Genomic DNA, 20,516 nt, shown 5'->3' on the forward strand with positions numbered 1-20,516 from the left:
CAGGATCACCAGGTCCCACTCCTGGCTCTGCACAGGACCACCCAAACCCAGACCCCGTGTCTGAGCGCTGTCCCAATGCTCCTTGAACTCCAGCAGCTCGGTGCTGTGACCTGGGGAGCCTGTTCAGTGCCCGACCACCTGTGGGTGCAGAACCTTCCCCTAACACCCGCCTGACCCTTCCATGCTGTTCCCTCGGGTCCTGTCACTCCCTAACAGCGTGATGTCCCTGCCCCACAGTGCACGTGGTGCTCGAGGCAAGGCAAAGCAGAGCAGGACCCTTCCCTGGGGCAGCAGCCGTGCTGTGCCTGCGGCACCTCCTGGCTGCCGGGGTCAGCCCGCTGCCTGACAGAGCCCCCAGATCCCTTCCTGTGGGGCTGCTCTCCAGCCTCATCACCCCATTTGTGGCACCCTGCAGAACCCCACTACTGACTGATGGACGATCTGATGCAACCCCATTTACTGTGACCCTTGGAGCCAGACCCTGTTCACCCCCCATAATAGGTATTTGGCTGTATGCTGGATATTATGTCCAGAAGGATACTGTCAGAGAAAGCAGCAGAACCTATGCTAAATTAAAATAAATAAATAAATAAATCACATCTACAATGTGATTTTGTTCCCATGTTTAAGCTGATGGAAGCCTCTGGGTTGCAGAAGGGGAGAAAGGGAGGAAGAGGAAAGAAAGCAGACAGACACATTCTATTTAATTTCAGGTTGTCTAACAAGGGCAGCACAAAGGGAGGCCGGCGCTAAAATGCACAGGGAGGGGTAGCTTCAGCTTTAAGCGGCAGCTGTTCAATTAACAGCAAGTGCAGCTCCAGCACTGGGCACCCAGTCACTGGGCTGAGGGAGGCCCCCAGCAGCTAGAGCATCTTTTGGGCCTCTCACATTGGCCCCCATCACACAGAGCCCCAACGTGCTGGTCCCTGAACAACCACATGGGCTGATCTGGTCCACAGTGTCCAAGTCCAGTGGGTGACAGTAAGTACCACAGTACTATAAACTGAGACAGACCACGGTACTCTCACAGGAGGGCACGGAAAGCTTTGTTCACTTTCCACTTGGCATGCAGTGCTGGGCAGCGTCTGAAGCAGCTTACCTGGAAGAGGGTAATGGCAAACACAGTGGAATAATGTATTCCAGCAGTAATCAAGCTGTTAGGCATCAAAAATGCAACAAAATGTTTTTCCTGTCTTTTTATTAAAAAGTAATGTCCTTTTGTTAACAGCACAGAAAGAAAAAAAAAAAAAAAAAGCTACAACACAAACCACCTAGGACAAAAACAAAAAAATCTCTGCTCCAAAACGTTGCTTTCTTACTATCTTTCGGTTCTGCAGGAAGCCTACAGACTCCACAAAGACTGTGCAAGGGAGGACAAAATAGAGGAGTTTTGTATTCTGGTATCAAATTATGTTACTGGTTAAAAACACGGTGAAATATCACTGCCCGATTTTCCACTCAACTGTCCACTGCAGCTACCAAAGTGTTGAAAAATGTATAAAATTATAGTATTGCATGTCGGCACTGCCTCTCCACATTAGATGGACAAAACACCAACGAACAGATGAAGTTTCTGAGAGCAGACATTCACCACCTGACAACGGGCTGCAGGTATTTGCAAGACAGGTCCAGCAGCACATCAGCGTGGCTGAGCTGTTGGGCTACAGTAACCAACTGTGAAGAAGCAAGATTATAAGAAAAGGAAATTTATATACCAAATTTAATATATTGAACTTAAAATTGATGACTTGACTTGGGTGTAGGAAAATCAACTGACCACTTGAAATCCCTGCCTCACCCAGAAGCTCTTGTTTCCGATCCACCTCTGTGCTTGGACCAGAACTGCCGTTTTGCATTGCTGGGTGAGGTGAGGAGCACTTGTCAGCCTCACTCCGCCAGGACCGGACAGCCCAGCTACAGAAGCACTGACCGGTACTGTCGTGGCTTACGAAGTTATGGTCAGGCACGTGCTACATGAATTCAGCTGCTAGTGCTACCACTGTACTTTCTCTCTCAGATTTGTTTATGTGGCATTGAAAAAAAAAAAAAATCCAAAGAAAAATAGGGCCCCTTCCAAAAAGATGCATCTCCAGAGGGCTCTGTTCAGTCCCATCTCATTTTCTCAAAACCACTGACCCAAAACTGTGCTAAGACCATTTGGTGAGACCAGACTGCATTGCATGGTGAAGATACACCAGCTAATGGGAGTGAGAAAAAGCAGAAGGACCGTCATTGCAGCAGCTTCTGTGCTTAAACAGAACAATCAATTACCCACAGTGGCTCTCAGCATATTCTGCCACTGAGAAAATAAAATACACTTCTCTGAACACTGCTACACTGCTATCCAGACCGAAGTGAGGAAGGGCAGCACTAGCAATACTCAGCAGCAATGCCACTGGGAGTACACTCTCACCAAAGTGGAGAGGACATGCATATCCAGGGGCATTTGTCCCATGTCAAGAACAGGAGACTTTTTAAACAGCTATAAGTATGGAATGGCAAAGGGAAAGGGAAAGGGCTTGACAGCTCAGCTTTAATAGTGTCGCTGGTAGGAACCCATGGGTTGCTGGGCAGAGGACCCTGCTCGCCCCTGAGCCACTGTTTGGCTCACTAGGTGGGAGAGTGCAGGACCACTCTGGATAAGGGTGTCCAAGGCTTTCTGTACACTAGGGTTGTCAAAGTTGATACCAGACGAGACTGGCCTTTGAGCAGGTACACTGCCAGGGGCAGGGAGGCGATTCTGGTGCTGGCCATAGAGTGCCTGAGCTGGCGGAGGAGCTCCAGGTCTTGGACCTGCATTTCTTGAAGGGCCTTGGAGGGCAGGAAGCTGTGCGCTTGGAGTCTGCAATCTCTGCTGAGCCTGGTTTAAATTTCCAGCACTCATCTGTGCTGATCGGGCCTGACCGCTGGCCATGCTAGCGAAGTTCTGACTCGGTGTGCCACCCGATGTGCCCGCAGAGGTTGCAGAACTGCTGTTTGCTACAGCAGCGGCTGCTGCCCCACTGTTGAAGAGACTGAGGATTTTTGCCTGAAGCTCCTGCTGAGGATTAGCAGAGGACACTGGAACAGAAGGAGCAGGGACCAGAGGCTGTGAACCCTGATGAGCTTGAGCGCTTGGAAGGCTGGACTGACTGCCCAGAGATGACGCTGAAGGTGCTCCCAGAGACTGTCTTGACATGGGTGCTGGGAAACAAAAGAAAGAGAGTTAAAGTTCTCCAAATGCCCTTGAAGAGGCACCTAAAGGAAACTAGTGAGGCAGCTACCAAGAAGACACAAGTCTCAGTGAATACCCACCCCTCTAAACATGAGGGCTGCATGGCTCTGGGGGACCCAAACCACTCAACATAATTGTTGCCCTTTGTGTAGCAGCCAATCAGTTATGGCAGCACTGTGGTTTCCCTGAGAGAATCCAATATAAAAGTTCTGTCACATGAAATATCAGAATAGTCTCAGCACTCCTGAATACACGTCCATCTCCGTAAAATACGTCGCTGTGTGAAAGTGTTACTACACTAGGACCCCTCTGTAATGCCAGTACTGCTGTCCTGTCCCAGCCCGGAGAACCCACTAACCAGACAATCAGTAACGTTGTCTGGGGTTGACACAACTTACCCTGCAGAGAATCAGTGCTTCCCCTAAGTAACCTTTCTTTCCGGTCTCTCAGGTAATTAATTACTTTATCAGTCTCCTCAGCAGTCAGATAGCGATTGTCTGCCAGAAGGTTCAAGAGAGTCTGGATCCCCGGAGGGTGACCCCCTCTGGCCCCCTCCTCCACAGGGGGTGGGCGCTCTCGCTCTTGCAGCACAGCCTCATCTGCCATCTTGGCAGCCTGCCGGGCAATTTCTTCACGCTCCTTCTCCCGTGACTCTGTTTTGTAGCGCTCGTAATTCCTTGCCACCAGCACCATGGCGTCAGCTTGTGGCATGTTGCGGTGTTCTGCACAAGGAAAAGAAACACTGTAAGAAAACCAAAGGCATTAAAAGGAGGTATCTTGTCTCCCTCGCAGCAGCGTATCTCATTCAGCAGGCAGGCACCTCTTAGGAACTGCAAGCATAGATCTGGAGAGCTCTCTAGGCACACAGCAAGAGTTCAATTTCTTAAGCCAAAAGGCTCAAGGCTATCACCCAGCAAGGCCGACCCTTCTTTCCACAGCTGAGGGCTCTGAGAAGCTACCACACCAGTCTTTCTGGCCTCTCATCTGAATAAAAGAGAAAGCAGCTCCCTCTACCTTTCACACAACTTCTCCACGCTCTGAGAGGAGACAGCTCCAGCTGTTCTACTGCTGAACCCTTCGACAGGCCCCAGAATTGCACTCTCTAGGCTGACAGACCTTCCCAGAGCAGGACACTGATGAGAATATTCTTTGGTTTTGTACTGTCAACACCTTAATGTAGTGTGAAGATATGCAGGAGACAGGGAGGAAAGAAGAACAGGCTGAATTTCACACTGCTACTTCTGTTTTAAACTCTGGGACAATAAACAGCAATAAAGTTCTTCCGTGATACATCAAATAATGGTCAGTTTCAACTATTTTATTTACACTTGCCTTTTAAAGTTTTTGAGGTCATTATTTCCACTTCACAAAGCACACACATAAATGTTCCCCAGAAGACAGATTTACGCAGAGAGATTAAAAGAGAAGTCCTTTATCTTCCACAAAAATGCCTAAAGCCCTGGGGTTCACTTCCACATTAAGCTTTACACAAGTTGTGAAAGAGTTCCCTAAAACTAACAGGAATGGAAAGGTGACCGTATGCGGTTCAAGTGCAAAATATTAAATATCTAGAAAGCGCTGTGAATGAGTTAATGACAGGGGCTCTTATCAGATCTGATATGCAGCTAAATCCAGTGAAGAAGAGGAGAAGTTTTGGCAGCAGGATGGATATTAAACCACAGGAGTTAAGAGTTAAAACCAAGGGCAGTAGAAAGGCCACTGAAAGTGTGCTTGAGATGGATTTCTGCAGAAAGTGACAGAATCTCCCCACACCTGGATCAGATGTTAAAAGAAACCAGGCTTCTTCAGTCAGTAAGCAACAAAAAATGGTGAATGTGCATTCAGACGAACCTGACAAAACATTACTTGAGAACATAACAAGGGAGAAAACTGCTGAAAGCTCAACTGCGGTCAAACACCCACTTCTGTAAACAGCACATGAGCAGGCATGATCATAGCAAAAGCCCGACTTTCCAAAATCACCTTCTGACAAAATATTTGTTAATACAAATGTTGCATGCTCACAACAACCAAGTCATACCCTGAGACAGAAAATTATGCAACAAGTATAAATAGTGGTGAAAATATGGGATGTGTCCACTCAATCACTGTATAGTTGTGTCTCCTTACAACTCCCTCCAGTTTCACAGTCAGATCTCTGCCTTGACAGAGTCAGCTATCCCTATTGTCTTTTCCTTAATTCTCATTTGCTTATGAAATCTGTCTTGTGATTTTTCACATTCCAAACACTTCGTCTTTGAGAAAACGGTTAAGTGGTAAACTGAGGTTGGACTGGTATTACTCAGAAACCTATCAAGGCAGTAGTGTCTTTTCTAGAACTGTGGTTCTTCTAGCACTGGGGATCATGACTTTCCCTAAAATGCAGCAGAGATTCTCTCCTGCAGAAATTAGACAGCCTTTTTGGCAAGGGACAAATAAGTTATTATAGAAATTTGTAAATAATGATAGTTACAGGTATCACTTGCCATGAAGTTGCTAGTAACTCCTTATGACATAGCGTGGATGAACATCATCTCGTGTGGAACTGCTCAAGAAAAAATGAACTACACAAAGAACTGCTCTAAAACAGAGCGACCACATAGCTACGCAGCCTACTAAGACCTCAGGTACCTTGTGGGGTGCCAAACATGATGTTAACAGTGCAAGAACGGTGAACTTGATGCTGCTGGGTGATGACGATGGCAAAAGGAGACCCTCCTCTGCTCACATCGTCCAAGGCTTGCGTCAGTGACATCTCGGTGTTGAGGAAGATCAGGTCCACTACCATGCCCAGATCCCGCACCTTCCGCCCCACCGACTCCGCGTACTCCCTAACACAAAGCAAAGCCAGCAGAGTTTTACAAGTCAGTCACATACAGAAACAAACTCTAGCACATTCACCCTCTCCATCTCAGATTCAATTTCCTGATGGCTTACCTCACTTCGTAATGTTTAACAGGACAGTATTAAGGCAATCTCAATATTGTAATGTAAAAGCCTAGATCCCACCCTTATTTTGAACTAAATCAGTCATTTCAGTTTAACTGAGATAGATAATAAATCAAGCCTCAGCTTAGCTGAAAAAGTGTCTGCAAAAGGATTTATACTATTATAAAACTGCTTACATATAAATGCATTTAAATTGAACTCTCGCTAAATGAGGCAATTTATTCCTGAAGAGATCTAACAAGTGTGCAGCACAGCAGCTAACCTCCAGAAGACAGTTAGTTACTCGTGCCATGTTTAGTGTCTTCCAGCGCACCTTATCCTAAGTCACTGTAGCACAGGTCAACGTTTGAACCTGAATATTAATTTTCAGAGAATTAACTATCCATACTTTCCCTTCAGTTGCAAATACATTTTCTCTTGCTCTTTAATTCTATTAGCTGTGATCTGTTCTAGCCCACTATCAACACAGCATCTACGAATCCACTTTTCCTGTATCCACTGCCCTGCAGACTTCCCACAAACAATAGCTCATACAGTTGAGCTGGAAGCTTCCAAACCTTTTATTAAGCTTACAATACTCAGGTCCAAAGCTGCAATACTGGCTGCATATGCACTCTGAGAGCTTTAGTCTGTGCACACTTGCAGCTTGTGAAGGAGGTTCAGATTATCACCTTTGGAGGTGAGCACTGCAAAGGTGACTAAAACTGTTCCTCTGCGCCCAAATGCCTTTTTAAAGTTTTCTAAGTTACACTGATAACATATCTAAGTCCTTCATGAATCATCTTTTAATAGGCCTATAGTAGGTGACAAGTATGCTTCAACATCCAGGATTTACCACGTGCTCCAGGCTCTTAAGGTTTGTGGCTGTTACACACCAAAAAGATTCTCAGGTGTTTGATGAACGTTAAGATGATCCTTCTGCACAAAGCACAGCACAGAATGCTCTGTTGGGTACAATAATTTGTGCTCTGTATCTCCCAAAGACTTTTAGTCACCAAGGGATAAAGAATCTAATATTCCCTTTGGAGATTTGTTCCAATAGGTAATCAGCCCCACTAAAAGTAAACCTCAGTTTCACCATTTCCCTGGTTTCCAACACTGATTTCCTGCTCTGCCTTCTGTCACCAGACCAGGCGAGCAGCAGCTCTCTTTCTGCCTCACAGGTATAGCAAAGTTAAATAAATGCAACTCTTCATCTTTTTTTTTTTTTTTTTTTTTCCCTTTTTCATAGGGATTAGAGAGCTTTAAATTTCCTCTTGACAAACATTTTCCTCAGACCCCAAGCCAGATCTGTGGTCATCTACATCTTTTCTATTCTTCAATGTATGTATTTGTAGAGGTACAGACGTCAGAGTGGTGCCTTCATTACAGCACTGCTCCCCTTACCTAGGCAGAGGCACACCTCCCTGTTCCCAACAGAGGCACTGCCTGTTCTCCAAACCATAGACATACCAGCATTCTTGACTGAAATCCATTTGACTCCTAAAATTGTTTTCAGTCCTTACATTCCAAAAGAAAGTGCATGTTTTTACAGCCATGGCCTACGTTTTTGTTTCCAGGTAAGTGATCTCGCATTTAGCACAGTGAAGAGGCACACTGAGTGGGGACACCTCCGTAAAGGTTCGGACTGCCACATGAGATTTTCCTTGTTACGCATGCTTTTGGTATTGTTCATGACTACTTTCAGCAGTGATTTTATATTTCTTACACACTGCATTGAACGGTATCTGCCTTAGTAATCTAAGTCAGATAACTGCTGACTGAAAGGAGCTGAAGTGGACAAATTTCAGCTCCTTTCAATCTGACACAAGCTCTGAAAGGGACACCCCCATGACTCAACATTGACAATGTCCCTGTGCTATCTGCTGATTAGCACATCTTACTAAGTTCCATATCATTCAACCCCAAAATAACAAGTATTGGCCACTACAATCTGTCGTGACAGTAGGCTGACGTGAAGAGCGTGTAGAAAAAGTTCAGGACAAGGCATGTTGATAGCTGACAAGGGAATACAAGTAAAGCCTAAGATATAATGGTATTTCTACATCTGATGAACCAGTCAGTATTTCCACAGAAGCTGTGGCTTTCTGAGGGCTCTAAAGCCACTCTCAAGGGAATGTGCAAGACAAATATCCCCAAGGCAGGGCTAAGCTTAATTCCATTTTCTTATAGCACACAATAACAACCAGTGGTCATTACTTTCTTACTTTGTCTGTTTGTTCACCACTATCACAGAACAATCCACAGGTCTCTCTGCATCAAAACGTCTCTTGATTTCCTCGTAGTACTGGCGGTAAAGCTCCTCTCGCCGTCGCTCCTCGCGCTTGAGACGGTCTGAAACCAAGCCACAGAAAGACAGAACAAATAATGCTCTTTGGATCTGCTCGGAGCAAAGAGGTGTGTATGGCTGGGCTGTCTCCAAACCAGCCAGCGCCACGGGAGGTAACGCACTGTGGATGGTGCCTGTCCACAGCCATCTACATCCTCCCAGAGGAGGACACAGATCTGCCCGTTTAATAAATACACATCTGACCAATGTTTATTGGTCTCAAAGGCACTAACCTTCTGAATTCACTGGTGCTCTATCAAAATGCTCTTTGTAACGGTCGTAGTACGAGTCGTCCTTCCGCCGGTAGTAGTCTTCAAGGCGAAGGTAGCGGTCGTAAGTCTCATCTCGCCTGCAAGGGTTACAGAAGCAGTAGTTCCCATGCTCCAGCACACCTCAGTCAGTAACTTTCGCCAGTGCATCCCATACAGACCTTCCTCGAGCTCAGTTACTGAAGAACCCAGCTGTTACCCTCAAGACCCAAAGCAGGCACCCAACTGTCCTCAGCTAGAGCAATATCCTTACGTTAAACAACCGGCACCGCTCCGACCACTACAACCAGAGGGGCAGTGCCGTAACATCGTGCTGCCAAACAGCCCCGGGAAAGTTACCTGTACAGAGGGTCCCGAGGGTCTCTCATATCCCGCGGATCCCTCGCATCCCGCGGATCCCTCATGTCCCGTGGATTCCTCATGTCCCGCGGGTCCCTGTATCGATCATACAGCGGCTCCCGGGGGTCACGAAAGTCTCTAACATCACGAGGGTCCCGTAAGTCTCTTGGATCCCTGATATCCCGGGGGTCTCGAAGGTCTCGCAGGTCCCGTGGGTCCCTGTGGTCTCTAGCATCACGCATGTCTCTGGCTCGAATGTCTCGAGCGTCTCTGGAATCTCGTCCGTTTCTACCATCCCTGCCATCTCTGGGATCTCTCCGTGGGCTCCCCCGAAGAGGGGAGCGATCGCGTCTGGTATCTCGGCCATCCCCGTAGGCATATGGCTCTCTGAAAACACCAGGGAAATTCCATTAGACTGCTAACAAGGCAAGTGTGGTTACCCCCAGATCTCTTACCTGAGGTGCCAAAGCGACCCTCCTCTCAGCAGCTGAAGCCTCCCTCCTATCCCATGACAAGAATTGCCCCAAAACACATTTGTCAAAACAAACATATTTGGAGAATCTTCTTAGTTACAACGTTTATTGTAGCCAAGAGTCACAGAAAGCTCCTTACTGGAGCATCACTAAAACTGTAGGGTGCCTGTGGGAGGAGCGAGCAGGCACCTCAGAAACCATCACTGCAAGGCCTCTGACCTCTGATGTCAGCCACGGATCATCAATCAAACGTTAACTTGCACATTCCTTGAGAGAATTCAAGGTGCTGTGGCCTAATACCCACAGATATGGGATAGCTAGGAGCATTCAAGGGACCTATTGAATTCACAAGTCGATGACAGCAGAATAACTGAAATAGGATGCTACTGGCACATGATTAAAAAAAAGAGCTTGTTGAGACCAGAGACACAGTAGGCTCCATGGTGTGGTTGGTTTTGTGCTGTTAGCAGAAAGCTACCGTCGTGTCCTGACAGTGAAGGGACAGTTCCCGTGGAAAGTCAGTCTGATGTTTATGAGGCCCCACATTAAAAGGGTACCAAACCCAACCAGCACTGCACCATCAGCAGGAACAGGATCCTGTCACATCTGAATGATCCAGCTCATTCAGACTTTGTACCACGCTGTCTTCAGAGTCAAGAGAGCAACGTTCCAGTCTTCATCTTTTCCAAAACAGTAGTTTTTTCCAGGTCATATTTTGTTTTCCAAAGAAAACATAACTTTCACTGTAGTCTAAGCCAAACCAAAAAAATCTTGCAAGGAAACTACTGAGCTTCATATGCTTGGAATGTTCTTTCCCCACGATACTGGCAACTATAAGAAAACAATACATTTTTTTTTTTTGCATCTTTTCACCTCTGTCAAGTTTTGTAAATAAAAAATCTTCTATCAGACTAATCTAGTTTATGAAAGATAAGCAAAATTTAATTCTGTTTCCACTACAGTGCATTCACTTTGTAGTCACTCGGAGAGAACAGCAGGAGCAACAAGCCAGATGCACCCAAGTTTCTCTAAGAGGTAGAACAGACAGCAGTGAGAAGCAGAGCCCGTGCATGGACTTTGGTGCCTCGGACACCCAGCTGTTCTGGGGGACACAGAGGATCGCTGGCATTCTCGATTCCAGAGAGAAAACAGATCTTGGGACAAACTACAGTGCTGCCACCCAGGTTATATACAGCCTTCTCCTGTTACAGAAACTGTGCTCACACACACGTGTATACTCCCTCGGTCTCTTGAGCACACAAATCAGCTTTATGGTTGTGATCTGCACAGAACCACAGCCCAGGAGAGATGCACGTTGTCTTCCCCTACCCCTTCCTCCCCCCAGCCTGCAGTGAATGATGGCAGAAGCTCAGGGGAAACTCCTCGTTTGCTATGATGAATACTGAGTACCTGACCTTTCTGTAGCTGTGAGACTATACAGCAAAACAGCCAGATGCAGAGGAATTGTTTTGCAATATGACATTTATTCCAGCTGGGGTGGGGGTGACCAGAACAGGCCACATTATCTGCAGAGACAAATTGATCCGGAAAGAACAACGCACAAGTGCAACACAACTACAGACGTGGCACCGGGCCTCCTCTGCTCTCGCACCTGCGTGACTGCCGCCCAGCAGCAGCGTGAGGGCGCAGCAGCCTCCTGCCTCTGCCTCTCCACCTCTGCGCTCTGTGGTCCGGCTCCTGCAGTGCCAGCTGCCTGCAGCTACTTGGGACTCAGCGCTGCTGCCTGGGCCCGCAGCAGGGCTCAGGACTCCACACCCTGGCATCGGCAGCTGCTGGTCAGGCACTGCGGCACGGTCCAGAGTCCAGCATCTGCTGCCCTGCCCACGACTCAGCACCCACAGCCTCACTGCTGCCTGCGCTGCTGCTTGGGACCTGGTGCCAGCCACACGGGATGGGCACGGTGTCCGCAGCGCCAGCTGAGTCCTGCGCCTGTGGTGGTGGTCCAGTCCCAGGGCTCGTGTGTCTCCAGTGCTCCTTAGGGGCACAGGCTGTTGTGAGCATGCAGGATCACGGATCCCAATGCCCACAGCACTGGTGCCTGCTGCATGTCCCTTGCAATGTGGTCTGAGGCCCAATGGTCGTTGCACTGGTGTCTGCTTCTCATACCTGCAGCATCGTACATCTGCAGTGCCACCAAGGCCAAAGGCGTGGCATCAGTGCCTGCTGCTCATGTGTGCGCAGCACTTTTGGGGTCCCCATGCCAGCACCAAGCACGCCTGGCACTGCCCAGGCCCAAGCCTTGCTGCTTCTGTGACATGAACCCCCAGACATGTGCCTGAAGCATTTCCTGGGCCTGCTGCCTATGCACTGCTCTCTGCAAATGCATTTGGCCCTGTGCAGGATAAATGCAGTATATACAAAGCGCCAAGGATTGCAGATACTCAGATTCTCTGCATTTTGGCAGTAGATGTCTTGCAAGTTGCACTTTTTCCCACTTTTTGATAATTTAACAGGTCAAATTAATAGAACACACCAACCATGTGAGAGTCGATTACTTTCAAGTCCAACGTGTCACCTCCTGTGTGTGCAGAGCCTAACAGTGTAAGTGCAGAAAATGCAGGCCTTACACCACACGGTAACCACAGCACGTCTCGGTGCGCTCCCCAGCGACACCACTGAAAGGAAACGGCAGTCATCTTCCCATGGCAGGACAACCCGTGTCTTCTCCACTTGCTTGTGACTTCACACGCAGAGGGCGTGCAGGAGCTGCACCTGCGGTGCCTGCTGAGGCGTGGGGAGCCAGGAGAAGCAGGCAGACACACACCCCTGGGTGTAACTGCAGAGACTTGTTCCACATACTGAAAATGCAAGTACACATGCAGATGGGGCAGTGCAATACAGATACACGCTGCCTTGTGCTTTGCTAACGTGCATTTTTCCATCTTCATTTCAGGACTGCAGGTTTTTGACATGAGAAGAGGCAAGATCCTGAAGTCCTCTGCACTGAGAACACTACAGCCCCTTGGCAGTATCTCTACATGCCTTGGCTTCTCTGAGACTTGGGTCAGGAACAAACACCCAGCTGATTCTTCCTCACAAGTCTTACAACTTGTGCCACACAGCGTAACACTTAGCTGCAGTAACAGCAGCAAGCACGAGGCTTCCCTCGTGCCTCCTGAGGCGTCAGCGCCAGAAGGGCTCTTACAGGTGGAGCAGTCGCATCCCGATTGTCTCACGTGAGTATCTCCGTTTGACTGGGGAGGTGGCAGTAGGGAAGAGAGACAGACATTTAGCACAGGCAGTGGGCTCATGCCCTAAAAGCCTGCCCTTCCTAGTATAACTCACTGCTTCCAGGTACTTTACCTTCGTGCCGGACTGGACCTTGATGAAGCCTTATTCATATTTCTTCTTTCCGCTGCTTTATTAATATCTGTAAAGAATAATCAACCCATCTGTTCAATGCTATGGAACAAAAAAAAGATCATCAGCACAATTCAAATGAAAGCAACTTAAGCTCAACAACAACCAGATGGTGCAAGAAAATACATTCAGCAGAGAGACATTGTCACTTTGACAATTTTTTTATTAAGTTTAGATAGTACAATGCAATGAAGTTTTCATGGATTTCTCTGACTTCAAAATAGGGTGGACAGCTCAGGAGAAGTTTTAACACTTTATTTCAGGCCTACATCCAGACTCTTCACTCCATAAGAACCTCTTTCTTCTGCAGTCTATGAGCGAGCAGAATGCAACTCATGGACTCTAGGAGAAAAAGCGGAGTCTGAAAACCTCTGAGAAAGGAAGTTGTTGGCCAGCAGTCTTAAATTCACAGCCAGTCTTGTTCAATGGAGCATGCAGCTACCCTTGGTGACAATAATTCAAGGGTTCTCAAATGGCACATGCAACTGCCTTCCAAGGGGCCGCTGCAGCACTGAACTGTGCAGCCTCCACCACGGAGGAAACGGAATGCAGGGAGCCCGAGGCACGAGCTCCTGGTGCAGTCAACAAGGGGCACTCAGGCACTGGGTTGAGATGCAAAGAGGTGCAATAGGTCAGAAATATGAGAACTGGTTGGCTTCTCAGTATCTCCATGAAAAACACTATGAGGTGAAAAACAAAGAAGAGAACTGAAGAAACAGTCTTGTCCTCAACCAGAAAACGTGAAGTTGCCCCAAACTGGTAGGGACCAATACTGTTCTACTGGGGAGAAACAAAGCCTGCTGTAACAGCTGGCTGGAGATGAAATAATGTACTAGAGAGGGGCAAGAACAAACAGAAGTGATTTCAGATGTTTTACTCCGAGAACCTTTTAAGGAAAATTAACAAAACCAAACTTAGGTCCTATCTGCTCCCCAAGAATCTACCAACAATTAAAGTTTTAGTTATTTATATTGGTCACTTGCAGGAGCTTTAGAAGTAGCTAAACATGCCATGTAATGTTCCTTAGGCTGACTTCTACACCTTCTATAACTTCCCAAACCATCCTTCATTACATTCAAAATTAAAATTTGAGGTAAGAATTTAGCTCTAATTGTTGCCCCTGCTGTCAGTCAGTCAAGAAGTATCGTGTTCTCTTCATAGAGGGAGAGGGGCAAGCGCGATCTGAACGTGCCTGAGCGCAGGGTAACAGCATTCACGGGGCTAGAAGCAGCCTCTCCAGAATCAAGTACAGTTGCAGTGTCTGCTATCACAAACTAAATTTGAAGGACATGTATTCCCTACACAGCTTTCCTCATTAAAGATAAAGAAAGCTTTTAAGCATTTGTGGATGTATTAGCAAGACTGAACTCTCACAAAGCCTTTTACCCTCTTATTAGCCAGTATATTTAATACTTACACTGCATAACTGAAGTAACTGTTTTCCTTGCATTTATTTTTTAGCTGAGAACATTTTTCAAGTCAAATGTTATCTTTAAGCAAGACACTATCTGCTTTTTGGGTTTAAGATTTTTATTTTTGCTGTAAGATGCCATTGCAGAAACCTATATTGTGATTTTTGCACTCAATACCATACATTTCTTTCAAATTAAAAAGCATCATTTAAACCTGAACAAATATTTTACTAGGAGACAAAGACACCTTTGACAGGGATCCTTCTCTTGCACAAAATGATTTAATAACATTTTATTTAATGCCAGCAGAATTTACAGATTGCTTGAACATTGACAAAACAACTTCTCAGAAAATGAAAATCTTCTGTTTTGTAGGACTTTGAGATGACAGCGACACTGCAACCATACAGTGCAACCTTCAGAATAAGCACAGGTGGCAAGAGTTTCTTGAATTGCATTCCCATCTCAAGTCAAGCAGCAGAATTGAACTAGAGCTCATCTTTTGGCTCCCATCTATAAGTCTCCAGAGCACAGAAACCAAAGTTCCAATGAATTATTCCAAGTATAACTTATTTTGCTGTTAAATAAAACTATTTATTTCCATTTATTGTCATACCTATACCTACTAGACTACAATCCACTCAAGGAGCCTTTTTCTAGGTCTTGCTCTTCAACTCTTTAACCCTTAGGATTTTTCCTGGGGCTTTTCCAATTTAGCACTATCCTTTCTGAACTGGGCATACCAGAATTGAACACAGTACTCCAGCAGCAAAACCCCACAGGAACTAAAACCTACTTACAAATCTGTTTTGTACAGCTAAGGATGACAAAAACACTCCTGCTAGGTGCAGACCTTCAGATTGGCCTTTCCTGGGAGTTCAGTTCTGCCTGTATCCAGCTTAGGAAGAAGCCCAGGTCACTTCACCATCAGTGACTCAACCTCCATTATATTCCCTCTTTTTAAAAGATGATAGTGTGCTTTCTATACAAGTTTCTTATGAAAACACTGTACGGCAAGGATCCAATTCTTCCAGAACACCACTCAAAACGCTGAGCGATTCCATCTATGTTGCACTGAAATTCATTTTAAACCCACAAAACACTTCGCTGCTTTTATTGTACTAGTTTCTTAATCAAATCAAACATCTTACAGAAGTCTTCTACATCAACACTGCTACTTTTATCCAGAAAACTTGCAGTCCTGTTAGTGTGACAGATTTACTTTGACTGGGATTATTCTTTCACCAGGCACTTGGCAGGACGTGCATGCAATCTACTTGCTGCCAGGGCTGATGCTGGGCTCTGCTCTGCTCAACCTGTTGGCAAGCTCACAGCACTCTGCCAGGGCCCCAGAACTCCACAGTTTTCCAAGAAAAGCAACATTAAAAGCCTAGGGAGGTCCTCATTGCACTGAACCTCACAAATGTTGATTTAATTATTTTGAGAGGTCTAGTTTTGGTAGCTGCTGGCTTTATTTTTTTTAAAGCTTGCTACTGAAATGGAAACTACATAAAAAGCAACATCTTTCAACTCTTCAAAAAGAGAGAGAAGAAAGATTACCTGAAGACTAGGTGGTCTTCTCCAATTAGTTATCACTTCCAAATAATTACCCATTAGCATTTGAGTCAGATGCAGCTGCTACTGTTTAAACTTCTGGACTCTGACAATGCTGGCCATAATTTCTCTTTGTAGCCTTCTGTCCTCCCTATTTGCCACCATCTCCACCTTCAGGCTTGTATTTGGTACTTCTCCATTTTGCTATTTACTGCTCCTTTCACTCCTTTCTAAATCAAAGTTTTTCTTTAAATTAGCACAGGCTTGCTTTGGAAGTATTGTTTTACTTGCACTTAATAGATTATTCTTAGACTTCCCATCGTTCCTTTCTGTTTAAGATTGCTCCCAGCATATTTAGCAGAATTATCTTCATCTTTATGAAAATGGCCTTTTTAAAGCACCTTGTATTTTATGGCTACTTACAGATTGATTTCCCCACGTGCAAGACAATCCAAGTTAAGTTTTCTTATCTAACAGGACACTAGGTTCTGTGGCCAATTCCTCTGAACCTACCAAGATGAAGCCCAGAACTGCTTTACAAATGTTTTTAAAACTAAGCGCGTGAAGTTTCAATCAATGCTTTCCAGGGCTTACGTGCTCAACAGTTCCTTACATGAGGTTATAGATCTGTTCAAACACTAACACAAACATAAGTTCAGAGCAAGACCTAAGTAGCAAGAGAAAACACTCCGGATGAACCACACAGCACTTAGGGCAGGTAACTCAGAAGGAAAATACATACCTGGTCAAAGCGACTTTAGACTAATGCCAGGCAAGTTCCACACAGCGAGTTTTCCAGAAAGCTTTAGAACAAAAGCACCCTTTCTACCAAAACGCATGCTAAGGTCAGTAGAAGAGCAGGGATCAGTTTTCCTTACCTAATCTATACCCTTTATAAAGGCGACCCTTCTCACCGTCCAGAGCGGCCTGGACATCTTCTAGACGGTCATACTGCACGAACCCATAGCCATGGTACATGCTGAGGGCTGGAAAAGTTAACAGCAGGGCAAGACCAGTTACAAGGAAGGGACTGCACGACCCCGCACCCAGGCCACGTCACCCCACCAGATGGAGCAAGCAAAGGGCACTACCCAGAAACAGCTGGGCAAGTTTTGTGGGAAATCTGGGTCTACTGGGATTGAAATGCAGAGCTGAGGAACTCTGAAATGCATTTCTTAGACAGCACCACAAAACAGATCAGCTTCCTTCTGACAAGGCAGTGACTGAAAAACAACCCACAAAGTGACCACGACTTCAGTAAGAGACTACGAAGTCACTTCAAAGAATGGATTTGCTCCATGTCATATCACACTGCAACCCCAAAGATAAAGCATAGCTCGTACACACTAGGGTACAGCTGCATCGAGGGGATTACTTGTTCAGAGAAAATGCAGGCAGAGGAAATTATCATTAAAGGTCACTTATTAGTGAAACATAAGTCACTCCTCTCATCACCATCAAATAGCATTTGACAAGCACGAAAGTTATATTTGACTGAATTCCCAGCCACAAAAAGGCATAAGATAAAATACTAACCCCTGATTTTGCCATATTTTGAAAATATCTCTTCCATTTCTTCACGAGTCATGTGGTCTGTGGGCAAATTGCCGACAAAAAGTCTTCTCTCTAAATCCTGCGGATTGGTGCTGTTAGTGAAGTCGCTCTGTTTGATGCTATTGCTCTTGCGTCCTCGAGCCATTTTGCTTTCGTTCCAAATCCAACTCTTCGCAAAAAAGAGAAATGGCCACGCATATAATTTCAATCCATGACATTAAAATTAAACTGGAACAAGATTAAACTTAACAGCTTTGCGGACTAGAAGCCAACTGGGTCGGTTTGACGCAAGCTTCGCTCCAGAGAAATCTCAATACAAGGGACATGGAAGTCTGGCAAAAACGTACACCGCAGCATTTCGGTTGATCTTCCCACAGAACTGGAATGGAGCAAGCCTAATCTATTTTGCAGATGCGTTTTAATGGTTTAACTCCAAACTAAAATACCAATAAAACCCAGACTGCTGAAACATCTTAACTTTAGCTTTGCAGTACCCCCTGTGTTGTCATACCTAATTCCTCAGTTCATCGGTAAGAAGAATTGAAATTTATGCAATATTTTAATAAGCAGAAGGGAAACACTCATCTCAACATTGCATAACAGGAGCCAAATATTTCTGTATAGGCTTTGAACGTGACATTGCAAAGTATTTTAAAATGTGCTCCAGTGACCACACTGGGATGTCTTTACTAAGCGCGAACCCGTAGCCTCCCCAGCCCCGAAAGCAGCTTCTCATGCACTTCGCTACTCAGCAGCACATCCTTGTCCCCACCGCGATGCCAACTCCCCTGAAGGCGGGTCCACAGCTGGAATTTAAGCACCCAACATAAACGCAGCACCGCTGCGGGAACAGGCAGCAGTGTTCATTACAGTCACCCAAAGAGCTTTAGCACACAAAACAAAATCCTCAAAACACCAGAACAGAACCTATCAACCCAAACAGAACCAGGGAAACTGAGCCAGGATTCGCACTTTCTCTTGTAAAAGTCACCATTAAGTAACACTTCAAAAAAAAGTGAAAAGCACTGAAATTTTCAAAGTTGAAGACTATTTGAAGAATGAAGTTGTCATCCTTCCTAAACATCCAACTACAGAAATACAGGATGGAATTTTCTGATGGTAAGAAGCCCGTAAAGAAAAGCTGGTGAAGTTGAATATATCAACAGAAACTCCTACTGTCCATCAAGAGCTGCCTACAGCCAGCACACCCCCCTACGAGTACGCTGCATTCACTGTAATTTAAAAGCAGCATCTAAATAAACAAGTCAGACACCAAAAAGCACAAAATGATTTCACTAAGGTACTTCTACAACATTTAATTGGCATGAGAAGTAAGTTTACTCCAGGATTTGAGGCATAAAACTGATTTAAGGTCAACCACCTTTATGCTTTTATTATTTGTCTGCTTTTAGGAAACCCTGCTGAGAATGCCTCCCACTCCAATATTTATTTATTTATTTTTTATAATGAACAGAACTGCTAAAACAGGGAGAAAGCAAAAACAAAACAAAACAAAAAAAACAAACACAAACACTCCAAGAACAAAGAAAAAAGTCAGTTCTTATACCTCATTTGCCTCAGTCCTCCTATAAGTTGTTTCCCCTGCTACACACACAGTTTTACCTTCCTCACCTGAAGGACCAAGCCTTGTCCCATTTTGCTGTACACAGCTCTTAGATTTCACTTCTGTTATTACAGCTTGAGTTCTCAGCTGAGGTTGAAAGAACTTTTCAAAATTGTCCCAAAGTGGAGAAGTAGCTCTAAGACACGCAGCAGGCACCCGGGAGGTCAGGGCCATGCCCAGCGCTCAGAGCACTGCCCGGGGCAGGGGCTCAGTGCCCCACCACCACGGCCTCGGGACGTCGCACCCGCGAGCAGCTCCCAACACAGCTGGTGGGTCATTCTGCTCCCATTATGGAAAGCCAGAACAAATTCTTGTTTCTTTTTATTGAGCTTGGGAATGGCAGGGGGTGGCTGTGGGAAGGGGATGCACGACCCTTCTATACAAAAAAAAACACAAAACAAAAACAAACAAACTGTTTCTCCACTTGCAGGTCACTTCCAAAAGGAAGCGATAAATCCCGAGCTCTAACCCACGCTGAGCCAGCAGGAAGCTTTCCCACACGAGCACTGCCTGCCTCTGACCATTTGCCGCCTGCAGATTACGGTCAAGGACCCATCAGCAATGATGAGCCCAGAAGCCCCAAATGTTCCAGACGTCGGCCTGCGATACCGGGCAATGGTAAACGGGGAAACGTCCCCGCTGCGGCTCCTGCTGCAGGCACAACCCAGGAGGCCCCTGCAGCCACCGCAGGCCCCGGGCCTCGCAGGCCCCGCACCGGGCCGGCTCACGGCAGCGGCCGTGCCAACGGGCCCCGGGGGGGTCAATTCAGGCCGCTTTGCTTTAAAACCCGCGGCTCTACCGACAGCGCTGCGGGAGCGGGACGGGGCCGGCTCCGGGCCACGAGGGAGCCCGCGGCGGGTCCCGGGCACGGCAGGAGGGAGGCAGCCACCGGGGCCGGGCCGGAGGGGCTCCGGGCGCCCTCACCCCGCCGCGGAGGGCCCCGAGGAGCCGCGGGCCCCGGGCCCGTCCCCGCCCCGCTCAGCCGGCCCCGTGCGGCGGGTGTGGGTGTGGGTGTGGGGGTGTGGGGGGCACCGCCGCGAGGCCGCCCCCGCCCGCCCCGCGCCCCCCGGCGCTGCGGGGCCGCCGCCCGGCCGCGCACTCACCGCCGCGCCGGGCCCGCGCCGCCTCAGGCCGCCGCCCGCCAGGACAAAGGCGCCAACCGCCGCTGCCGCACGGCGCCGTCGCAAAGCGCGCCCAGGGCCCGGCCGGAAGGGCGCCGCCTCGCGCTTTACGGCACGGGGCCCGCCGCCATCTTCCGCGCGGGGCCCCGCCTCCCGCCCCGCCCCGCCCCGCCCGGCTCCCGGCACGCGCCGCGGCCGCCCCGCGAGGCACGCCGGGAGTTGTAGTCCGGCGGAGCGCGGCCCGGGAGTGCCGCGGGGGGGCGCCGGCAGGGCGGCGGCGGGCACGACCCCCGCCCC

At 47.3% G+C, this 20,516-nt stretch overlaps 1 protein-coding gene across 5 annotated transcripts; it reads right to left on the minus strand.

The window, feature by feature from the left end:
- Positions 1-1,180: 1,180 nt before the first annotated feature.
- Positions 1,181-20,373, minus strand: NCOA5 (nuclear receptor coactivator 5). Of its 5 annotated transcripts, XM_068700097.1 has the most exons (10): positions 20,202-20,336; positions 17,457-17,643; positions 16,799-16,906; positions 12,898-12,964; positions 9,101-9,487; positions 8,726-8,841; positions 8,371-8,497; positions 5,846-6,045; positions 3,613-3,936; positions 1,181-3,183 (listed from the first exon to the last, which is right to left on the minus strand). In XM_068700097.1, exons 2-10 carry the CDS (start codon positions 17,617-17,619, stop codon positions 2,534-2,536), a joined length of 2,142 nt encoding a protein of 713 aa, XP_068556198.1. In that variant the 5' UTR covers positions 17,620-17,643; positions 20,202-20,336; the 3' UTR covers positions 1,181-2,533. The 5 variants fall into 5 exon arrangements, with proteins under 5 accessions (XP_068556198.1, XP_068556199.1, XP_068556200.1 ...); XM_068700098.1 differs by lacking the exon at positions 16,799-16,906; XM_068700099.1 differs by lacking the exons at positions 16,799-16,906; positions 17,457-17,643 and having other exon boundaries at positions 20,202-20,373.
- Between the last annotated feature and the right edge of the window lie 143 nt (positions 20,374-20,516).

Source organism: Anas acuta, chromosome 16, assembly GCF_963932015.1.
Source record: "Anas acuta chromosome 16, bAnaAcu1.1, whole genome shotgun sequence".
In the NCBI taxonomy this organism is placed as follows: Eukaryota; Metazoa; Chordata; class Aves; order Anseriformes; family Anatidae; genus Anas; species Anas acuta.